This window comes from Nerophis lumbriciformis, linkage group LG18 (assembly GCF_033978685.3).
Source record: "Nerophis lumbriciformis linkage group LG18, RoL_Nlum_v2.1, whole genome shotgun sequence".
In the NCBI taxonomy this organism is placed as follows: Eukaryota; Metazoa; Chordata; class Actinopteri; order Syngnathiformes; family Syngnathidae; genus Nerophis; species Nerophis lumbriciformis.
The window spans coordinates 34,038,319-34,049,548 of record NC_084565.2 but is presented as its reverse complement, the minus strand read 5'-3'; the positions used below and the strand labels follow the sequence as shown (position 1 = coordinate 34,049,548).

Sequence of the window (11,230 nt, the reverse complement as noted above, 5' to 3'; positions counted from 1 at the left end):
GAAATTGTTGTCTCTCACACGCATGTGTAAAAAGCACACACACACACACAGGTGAAATCCGTTTATACATACTAGTGAAAAATAATTCCAGGTGTGTGTGTGTGCGTGAGACAAAAACATTTCAGTAGTGTTTATAAGAGTGTTTCAGTAGTGTTTATAAGAGTGTTTCAGTAGTGTTTATAAGAGTGTTTCAGTAGTGTATGTAAGAGTGTTTCAGTAGTGTTTATAAGAGTGTTTCAGTAGTGTATGTAAGAGTGTTTCAGTAGTGTTTATAAGAGTGTTTCAGTAGTGTATGTAAGAGTGTTTCAGTAGTGTTTATAAGAGTGTTTCAGTAGTGTTTATAAGAGTGTTTGAGTAGTGTATGTAAGAGTGTTTCAGTAGTGTTTATAAGAGTGTTTCAGTAGTGTATGTAAGAGTGTTTCAGTAGTGTTTATAAGAGTGTTTCAGTAGTTTATGTAAGAGTGTTTCAGTAGTGTTTATAAGAGCGTTTCAGTAGTGTTTATAAGACTGTTTCAGTAGTGTTTATAAGAGTGTTTCAGTAGTGTTTATAATAGTGTTTCAGTAGTGTTTATAATAGTGTTTCAGTAGTGTATGTAAGAGCATTTCAGTAGTGTATGTAAGAGCATTTCAGTAGTGTTTATAAGAGTGTTTCAGTAGTGTATGTAAGAGTGTTTCAGTAGTGTTTATAAGAGCGTTTCAGTAGTGTTTATAAGAGTGTTTCAGTAGTGTTTATAAGAGGGTTTCAGTAGTGTGTATAAAAGAAAAAGATTTCAGTTGTTTATGTGAGAGCATTTCAGTTGTGTATGTAAGAGCATTTCAGTAGTGTTTATAAGAGTGTTTCAGTAGTGTGTATAAAAGAAAAAGATTTCAGTTGTTTGTGTGAGAGCATTTCAGTAGTGTATGTAAGAAGTAATTCTGAATAATGTCCCTAACGGCCCCTCATACACAATCATGTGTGCTTACGGACTGTATCCCTTGCAGACTGTATTGATATATATTGATATATAATGTAGGAACCACAATATTAATAACAGAAAGAAACAACCCTTTTGTGTGAATGAGTGTAAATGGGGGAGGGAGGGAGGTTTTTTGGGTTGGTGCAATAATTGTAAGTGTATCTTGTTTTTTTTATGTTGATTTAATTAAAAAACAAAAAAAAACAAAAAACGATACCAATAATAAAAAAAACGATACCGATAATTTCCGATATTACATTTTAAAGCATTTATCAGCTGATAATATCGGACTGCCAATATTATCGGACATCTCTAACTAAAACTGAACTGGCTACAAAGTAAACAAAAACAGAATGCTGGACGACAGCAAAGACTTACTCTGGAGCAAAGACGGCGTCCACAATGTACATCCGAACATGACATGACAATCAACAATGTCCCCACAAAGAAGGATAAAAAACACAAATAAATTTAAAAAAAACAAAAAAACAAAAAAAAAACGATACCGATAATTTCTGATATTACATTTTATATTATCGGACATCTCAAATTTTTATGCTAATTTATTACATTTTTATTATTTTACAGTGCGTGGCGGCCTTCGCTGTGGGGGAGGGAGGTTTTTTGGGTTGGTGCATTAATTGTAAGTGTATCTTGTGTTTTTTATGTTGATTTAATAAAAAAATAAAAATAAAAACAAAAAATTAAAAAAACGATACCGATAATAAAAAAAACGATACCGATAATTTCCGATATTACATTGTAACGCATTTATCGGCCGATATTATCGGACATCTCTAGTTGCGATGTAAACATCCCGAAAGGGGGGAATGTGGTGTCATTTCTGTGGAACAAGACTCTTTTGTTTGTTTCAACCATCTTTGTAACCTGTTCTTTGGTCATTGGATATGTCGTCTTTATTAAGCTCAAATCAATAACTCATCTACAGTCTGCGTATGAATGACCACGCACTAACAGCTGGGCACGAATCAAAAGGACACACCATTGAAATGAGTGCTTCAGTGCAGGCAGACGTGCAGGCAGGAGCTACGGTTGTCATCCGCCGTCACCTTTAAGGTTTTCGGTTTGCGCAGAACTCTCAGGACACGTTGGCTTTGGGCCACGTCGGCCGGGAGTTCGTTATTCTGTAACGCACGCGGGAGAGCGGATGAAGAATAGTTGTTACGTGCCCCCGAGCTCTGTTTTGCACTCTACCTTGTTAACGAGCGTGGGGTCGGCGTTGGCGCGGAGCAGAAGCTGGACGCTTTGGAGATTCCCGCCCAGGGCAGCGGCATGGAGAGCTGTGGAGCCATTCTGGGGACAGAAGTGGATAACACACAAATGCTGCAATTAAAGGGGAACATTATCACCAGACCTATGTAAGCGTCAATATATACCTTGATGTTGCAGAAAAAAAGACCATATATTTTTTTTAACCGATTTCCGAACTCTAAATGGGTGAATTTTGGCGAATTAAACGCCTTTCTATTATTCGCTCTCGGAGAGATGACGTCACAACGTGACGTCACATCGGGAAGCAATCCGCCATTTTCTCACTTTCGTCGGTGTGTTGACGGAGGGTGTAACAACACGGACAGGGACGTATTCAAGTTGCACCAGTGGCCCAAAGATGCGAAAGTGGCAAGAAATTGGACGAAATTTGTTCAAAATACGAGGGTGTGGGGAAAGCCGACGAAATGGTCAGTCGTTTGTTCCGCACACTTTACCGACGAAAGCTATGCTACGACAGAGATGGCAAGAATGTGTGGATATCCTGCGACACTCAAAGCAGATGCTGACATCAACTCCAAAACTGGACAGATCAGCTTTCAGGAAAAGAGAGCGGATGAGGGTATGTCTACAGAATATATTAATTGATGAAAATTGGGCTGTCTGCACTCTCAAAGTGCATGTTGTTGCCAAATGTATTTCATATGCTGTAAACCTAGTTCATAGTTGTTAGTTTCCTTTAATGCCAAACAAACACATACCAATCGTTGGTTAGAAGGCGATCGCCAAATTCGTCCTCGCTTTCTCCCGTGTCGCTGGCTGTCGTGTCGTTTTCGTCGGTTTCGCTTGCATACGGTTCAAACCGATATGGCTCAATAGCTTCAGTTTTTTCTTCAATTTCGTTTTCGCTACCTGCCTCCACACTACAACCATCCGTTTCAATACATGCGTAATCTGTTGAATCGCTTAAGCCGCTGAAATCCGAGTCTGAATCCGAGCTAATGTCGCTATAGCTTGCTGTTCTATCCGCCATGTTTGTTTGTATTGTCATCACTGTGTGACGTCACAGGAAAATGGACGGGTGTATATAACGATGGTTAAAATCAGGCACTTTGAAGCTTTTTTTAGGGATATTGCGTGATGGGTAAAATTTTGTAAAAAACTTTGAAAAATAAAATAAGCCACTGGGAATTGATTTTTAATGGTTTTAACCCTTCTGAAATTGTGATAATGTTCCCCTTTAACACCGCTTATAACGTAACTGCTGAATATGTGGTTTATTAGGGCTGGGTCAAAAAACTGGTATTATCCTTTGTGGCTGTAAGTAACCGCTTGATGTAGTTTTTTTTTTTTAACTCCCCAACATGGCATTATCTGCCTTTGAAGTACACTATATTATATAATAAGTAGGGCTGCGAATCTTTGGGTGTCCCACGATTCGATTCAATATCGATTCTTGGGGTCACGATTCGATTATAAATCTATTTTTTCGATTCAACGCGATTCTCGATACAAAAACGATTTTTTTCCCGATTCAAAAGGATTCTCTATTCATTCAATACATAGGATTTCAGCAGGATCTACCCCAGTCTGCTGACATGCAAGCAGAGTAGTAGATTTTTGTAAAAAGCTTTTATAATTGTAAAGGACAATGTTTTATCAACTGATTGCAATAATGTAAATTTGTTTTAACTATTAAATGAACCAAAAATATGACTTATTTTATCTTTGTGAAAATATTGGACACAGTGTGTTGTCAAGCTTATGAGATGTGATGCAAGTGTAAGCCACTGTGACACTATTGTTCTTTTTTTTTTATTTTTTATTTTTATAAATGTCTAATGATAATGTCAATGAGGGATTTTTAATCACTGCTATGTTGAAAATGTTACTAATATTGATATTGTTGTTGATAATATTCATTTTTGTTTCACTACTTTTGTTTTTTTCTGTGTCGTGTTTGTGTCTCCTCTCAATTGCTCTGTTTATTGCAGTTCTGAGTGTTGCTGGGTCGGGTTTGGTTTTGGAATTGGATTGCATTGTTATGGTATTGCTGTGTATTGTTTTGTTGGATTGATTAATAAAAAAAAACTAAAAAAAAAAAAAAAAAATCGATTTGTGAAAAATGAGAATCAATACTGAATCGTACAATGTGAGAATCGCGATTTGAATTCGAATCGATTTTTCCCCACACCCCTAATAATAAGGCTATTTCACAATGTATCCACCCTGTTATGTCATTGTTCACCCTGTCATTTTCATATTTTATGAAAATAAACAATTTCACAAATTATTGAAGCTTTGTGGTTACTTCATGAACATAAAAGGGAAAAGTACTATTGTTGTGTGATTTTAGATTTTTAATGAGAAACACAGAGTTTTCCATTATTTCATTATGATCCAAATGCTTCCCCTATAAACTGATGTTTTGTTGCAAAGGGGACTAAAACATTTTCTAAAGATGTACATTTTATAATCACTATGCTATTACAGTGTATTTATTGTAATTTCAGTATGCACGAGAGGGTGGAAATATTTTGCAGTTATTTTATAAAATGTGTGGGAGCTTGACCAACATGCTCTTCCAAACAGCAGAACATCTACTTAATATAATAAATATAACATAAAATAAAAAAATCTGTTTAGTTTTTTTAATGGGTTGTCTCAAAAGCACCTTATGTTGATATTGACCCGTAAAATACAAAACCCAAAACCAGTGAAGTTGGCACATTGTGTAAATCGTAATTAAAGACAGAATACAATGATTTGCAAATCCTTATCAACTTATTATCAATTGAATAGACTGCAAAGACAAGATACTTCTGGGGGTGGATTAGTGCCCAAGGCATGGGTAACTTACACATCTGTGAAGGCGCCATTAATGCTGAAAGGTACATACAGGTTTTGGAGCAACATATGTTGCCATCCAAGCAACGTTATAATGGACGCCCCTGCTTATTTCAGCAAGACAATGCCAAGCCACGTGTTACACCAGCGTAGCCTAAAATACGACAACGGTTGAACAACTTAAGCTGTACATCAAGCAAGATTGGGAAAGAATTCCACATAAAAAGCTTCAAAAATTTGTCTCCTCAGTTCCCAAAGGTTTACTGAGTGTTGTTAAAAGGAAAGGCCATGTAACACAGTGGTAAAAATGCACCTGTGCCAACTTTTTTGCAATGTGTTGCTGCCATTAAAATCTAAGTTAATGATTATTTGCAAAAAAAAAATTAAGTTTCTCAGTTGGAACATTAAATATCTTGTCTTTGCAGTCTATTCGATTGAATATAAGGTGAAAAGGATTTGCAAATCATCGTATTCTGTTTTTATTTACCATTTACACAACATGCCAATTCACTGGTTTTGAGTTTTGTAGATTATTAATAAACAATATAGCTTGTCTGTGTATTTACACAGGAATTACATACAATGCCCTTCATCAATTCAGCAAACTACTCCAGTGCTAGTCAGACTGAAATCCATTAGCTCGTGGACGATACACCCACCATAATATGAGAATATGAAGAGAAATCGGCGTCGATAAATGTAGTGTTTTGTCCTCATCAGTCGTGTCGGCTACCTTGAGGAGGCCGAGGGAAGGAGAAAACTTGAGAAGCTCCTCGATGACGCCGGTGTGTCCTTTCAGAGCCGCTTTAAATAACGCCGTGGAGCCGTCCTGCAAGGTGACAGTCAAATTTTAAGTCAGAAAAGCAGAAGCATAATTCTGATAGTTGTCCTTCAGTATTGCGGCTTCTCAAGCTCAGATTTTCTATATCAGACTTTTCTACTAAAGAGGGGCCCGGGGCCCACTCAAATATTACAACTGAATTAGTATTCTTTCTCTGGTATCTAATAATTATACCTAACCTACCTACAGTTTGACAGGATAAACCTTGTCAAATGATATGAAACCATGTGTTAATCACAACGATTATTATCAAGCCTTAGGTCAGGCTGACCTAAAAATAAATACTAATCAAACTTTCTGCAATCCCCATACTTGCCAACCTTGAGACCTCTGATTTCGGGAGGTGTGGGGGACGTGGTCGGGGGCGTAGTTAAGAGGGGAGGAGTATATTTACAGCTAGAATTCACCAAGTCAAGTATTTCATATATATATATATATATATATATATATATATATATATATATATATATATATATATATAAGAAATACTTGACTTTCAGTGAATTCTAGCTAAATACTGTATATATACTGTATATATATTCTATATATATATGTCTTAATAAGGTTATCCAAAAAAATAGTGCTCGATACCGTAGTAGAGCGCAATATATGTATGTGTGGGGAAAAAAAATCACAAGACTACTTCATCTCTACAGGCCTGTTTCATGAGGGGTTCCCTCAATCATCAGGAAATCTCCTGATGATTAATCTCTACAGGCCTGTTTCATGAGGGGTTCCCTCAATCATCAGGAAATCTCCTGATGATTGAGGGAACCCCTCATGAAACAGGCCTGTAGAGATGAAGTAGCCTTGTGATTTTTTTTCCCACACATACATATATTCTATATATATATATATAAATAAGAGAAATACTTGAATTTCAGTGTTCATTTATTTACACATATACACAAACATAACACTCATCTACTCATTGATGAGTTAAGGGTTGAATTGTCCATCCTTGTTCTATTCTCTGTCACTATTTTTCTAACCATACTGAACTCCCTCTCTGATGATGCATTCTGCTTCGTCTCCTTGTCATACTTGCCAACCTTGAGACCTCCGATTTCGGGAGGTGGGGGGTGGGGGGTGGGGGGCGTGGTTCGGGGCGTGACTAAGAGGGGAGGAGTATATTTACAGCTAGAATTCACCAAGTCAAGTATTTCATATATATATATATATATATATATATATATATATATATATATATATATATATATATATATATATATATATACTGTATATATATAATTAATAAAGGTGGTAATAAATGTTACCATGGCGAGAAAACATGGAGAGACTGCCAGTTATCTAGTCTCCACCAGTTGCAGAAAATGTGCAATCAGTACAACTGGACAGTGCTGTTTCAGTTCCATCACCAGGACCATCAGTGAGTCAGACACAAACTAGTCTTATCATTGAACCAGATTCAAGGGCTGCTGAGTTGCCATCATCAGAACCCAGATCACCTCACCCACAACAAAAACCCCACCAGTGATCCGCAGTTACCCAGAAAGGTTTCGAGTACCACCAAAAAAACTGAATCTCTGAAGACAGTATAAAAATCTGTGTTAAAGATGTACAAATACTGTTTGTATAATAAGCATGTTATTGTTTACAAATGAGGGTTAAGAGTTCAGTACTAAAAAAAAAAAAAGAATGTGGCTTAAGTAAAGTTTTTTAATTGAGCTGCTGCATTTTTTGGTTGGGTTGTTTGGGTGATCTATGTTTGTCTGTTGCCATCTCCTGGTGAATGTTGGCTATCGCGTACTAGGGTTACTTTTTGGTTGGCCAACGATTTACGTGGTGTTGCGCACCTGACGTCAAGTGTGTGAGTCTGTTCTGAAGTCTACAGTAAAGAGACGTACTTCATCCCCTCGCCGGTTTATTGCCTCCAACTCAATATATTACAACAACATTGCTCCAAGCAGACCCTCCAGGTCCGCATGGAGCTGGAGGGGGCGTGGCCTCCAGGTCCGCCTGAATTTCGGGAGATTTTCGGGAGAAAATTTGTCCCGGGAGGTTTTCGGGAGAGGCGCTGAATTTCGGGAGTCTCCCGGAAAATCCGGGAGGGTTGGCAAGTATGCTCCTTGTTGTGTGCGCAGTTGTGCACTGCACTCTCTAAAAGCCCTAGATGTTAATGTCACAAATGCATGTACAGTAGATGGCAGTATTGTCCTGTTTAAGAGTGTCACAACATTGCTGTTTACGGCAGACGAACTGCTTTACGGTAGATGAAAACGTGACTGCTGTTGCTGCCGCGCTGGGAGGACGTTAATGAAACTGCCTAACAATAAACCCACATAAGAAAGTAAAAACTCGCCCTCGATCATTCTACAGTTATAACGTGATTGGGCAGGCACGCTGTTTATATTGTGGGAAAGCGGACATGAAAACAGGCTGTCGACACGTCACTCAGGTCCGCCTGAATTTCGGGAGATTTTCGGGAGAAAATTTGTCCCGGGAGGTTTTCGGGAGAAGCGCTGAATTTCGGGAGTCTCCCGGAAAATCCAGGAAGGTTGGCAAGTATGGCAATCCCTCAATGAACGAGTGTGATGTCTGCTTGAGAGTTGTTGAGTCACTTCTATCGGTGTGTTCTTTGATGACAGGCATTGTTTACGACAGTGAGGGCATACCAAGGTGGGATGGGCATCACCAGAATTTGACATTGTGCAGGTGCTCAGTTGTTGTTTCTTTACAATCCTGAGGTTGTCTCTGTGAGCTTGTTTCTCCTGACCTAGAACTTTTGTACCTTCATTTATAGCTTTGCATCGGCCAGGTTTAATAGTAACATGTGGTTTCTGTCTTAATAGAACATTGTTAAAAGTTCCTGTTGAGTGTGTCTTTATATTGTTTTCTTTCCCTTCCTGAGTACATAATCTGTTTAGGTAATCACCCATGCGAGTGACGTGTCCTGACCATCTCAGCTGAATGTCTTTGAATGTAAAAATAGTTACAAAAAGAGACAACTGGAATTACATCAAACTGATTTTTGATTTTCATTGGACGTGTCATTGTAAAAATGCTTAAACGAAAATTTTAAAATATGTTGGAGTACGGGTGTTGGTGGAGGGAACAGTTATAAAGTCATCGAATATAATTTGTGTTAAAAAGGGGGCAGATAAATATAAGAATAGTATTCTTCCATCTGCTCCTTTCTGATCATGGAAATGTATAAGAAACCAAAAATCTAATTATCACTTTCCTCTGGTACTGTTCCCGTAGCATTCAAGAAAGCGGTTATTCATCCTCTGCTCAAAAGACCTAACCTTGATCCTGACCTCATGGTAAACTACCGACCGGTGTCCCACCTTCCCTTTATTTCGGAAATCCTCGAAAAAATTGTCGCACAGCAGCTAAATGAACACTTAGTGTCTAACAATCTCTGTGAACCTTTTCAATCCGGTTTCAGGGCAAATCACTCTACAGAGACAGCCCTCGTAAAAATGACTAATGATCTACTGCTAACGATGGATTCTGATGCGTCATCTATGTTGCTGCTTCTTGATCTTAGCGCTGCTTTCGATACCGTCGATCATAATATTTTATTAGAGCGTATCAAAACACGTATTGGTATGTCAGACTTAGCTTTGTCGTGGTTTAACTCTTATCTTACTGACAGGATGCAATGCGTCTCCCATAACAATGTGACCTCGGACTATGTTAAGGTAACGTGCGGAGTTCCTCAGGGTTCGGTTCTTGGCCCTGCACTCTTTAGTATTTACATGCTGCCGCTAGGCGACATCATACGCAAATACGGTGTTAGCTTTCATTGTTATGCTGATGACACCCAACTCTACATGCCCCTAAAGCTGACCAACACGCCGGATTGTAGTCAGCTGGAGGCGTGTCTTAATGAAATTAAACAATGGATGTCCGCTAACTTCTTGCAACTCAACGCCAAGAAAACGGAAATGCTGATTATCGGTCCTGCTAAACACCGACATTTATTTAATAATACCACCTTAACATTTGACAACCAAACAATTACACAAGGCGAATCAGTAAAGAATCTGGGTATTATCTTCGACCCAACTCTCTCGTTTGAATCACACATTAAGAGTGTTACTAAAACGGCCTTCTTTCATCTTCGTAATATCGCTAAAATTCGTTCTATTTTATCCACTAGCGACGCTGAGATCATTATTCATGCGTTCGTTACGTCTCGTCTCGACTACTGTAACGTATTATTTTCGGGTCTCCCTATGTCTAGCATTAAAAGATTACAATTGGTACAAAATGCGGCTGCTAGACTTTTGACAAGAACAAGAAAGTTAGATCATATTACGCCTATACTGGTTCACCTGCACTGGCTTCCTGTGCACTTAAGATGTGACTTTAAGGTTTTACTACTTACGTATAAAATACTACACGGTCTAGCTCCGTCCTATCTTGTCGATTGCATTGTACCATATGTCCCGGCAAGAAATCTGCGTTCAAAGAACTCTGGCTTATTAGTGATTCCCAGAGCCCAAAAAAAGTCTGCGGGCTATAGAGCGTTTTCTATTGGGGCTCCAGTACTATGGAATGCCCTCCCGGTAACAGTTAGAGATGCTACCTCAGTAGAAACATTTAAGTCCCATCTTAAAACTCATTTGTATACTCTAGCCTTTAAATAGCCCCCCTGTTAGACCAGTTGATCTGCCGTTTCTTTTCTTTTCTCCTCTGCTCCCCTTTTCCTTGTGGAGGGGGGGGGGGGGGGGGGGGGGGGGGCACAGGTCCGGTGGCCATGGATGAAGTGCTGGCTGTCCAGAGTCGGGACCCGGGGTGGACCGCTCGCCTGTGTTGGCTGGGAACATCTCTACGCTGCTGACCCGTCTCCGCTCGGGATGGTGTCCTGCTGGCCCCACTATGGACTGGACTCTTACTATTATGTTGGATCCACTATGGACTGGACTCTCACAATATTATGTCAGACCCACTCGACATCCATTGCTTTCGGTCTCCCCTAGAGGGGGGGGGGGGGGGGGGGGTGTTGGGTTACCCACATATGCGGTCCTCTCCAAGGTTTCTCATAGTCATTCACATCGACGTCCCACTGGGGTGACTTTTTCCTTGCCCTTATGTGGGCTTTGTATCGAGGATGTCGTTGTGGCTTGTGCAGCCCTTTGAGACACTTGTGATTTAGGGCTATATAAATAAACATTGATTGATTGAAAAACATTGAAAGTGTCAACTGTACGTGTCTGTACTTGTGGAGTTAGCCTCAGCAAAGACACCTTGTTGAGCGTTTGTCTGACCATTTAATGCCAAGTATCTTCTTGAGAAATCGGTTGTGAAGGTTTTCCAGGGATTCCAGGTGATGGCTGTACGTCACCCATGCCTATGGGCCAGTGGTTCTCAACCTTTTTTCAGT

The 11,230-nt window shown here is 39.3% G+C and overlaps 1 protein-coding gene across 2 annotated transcripts in view; it reads right to left on the bottom strand.

Annotated features, from left to right (window-relative positions):
* Positions 1-455: 455 nt before the first annotated feature.
* ankrd29 (ankyrin repeat domain 29) overlaps positions 456-11,230 on the bottom strand; it is a 37,428-nt gene continuing 26,653 nt past the window's right edge. Inside the window, exons 8-10 of one of the 2 annotated variants that reach the window (XM_061978605.2) lie at positions 5,767-5,862; positions 2,172-2,270; positions 456-2,101 (exon numbers count right to left, since the gene is read on the bottom strand). In XM_061978605.2, coding sequence (XP_061834589.2) covers positions 1,976-2,101; positions 2,172-2,270; positions 5,767-5,862 — 321 coding nt within the window. In that variant the 3' untranslated portion in view covers positions 456-1,975. Of the gene's footprint in view, positions 2,102-2,171; positions 2,271-5,692; positions 5,863-11,230 lie in introns of both variants that reach the window. The other variant, XR_009817112.2, reaches the window with a different exon arrangement.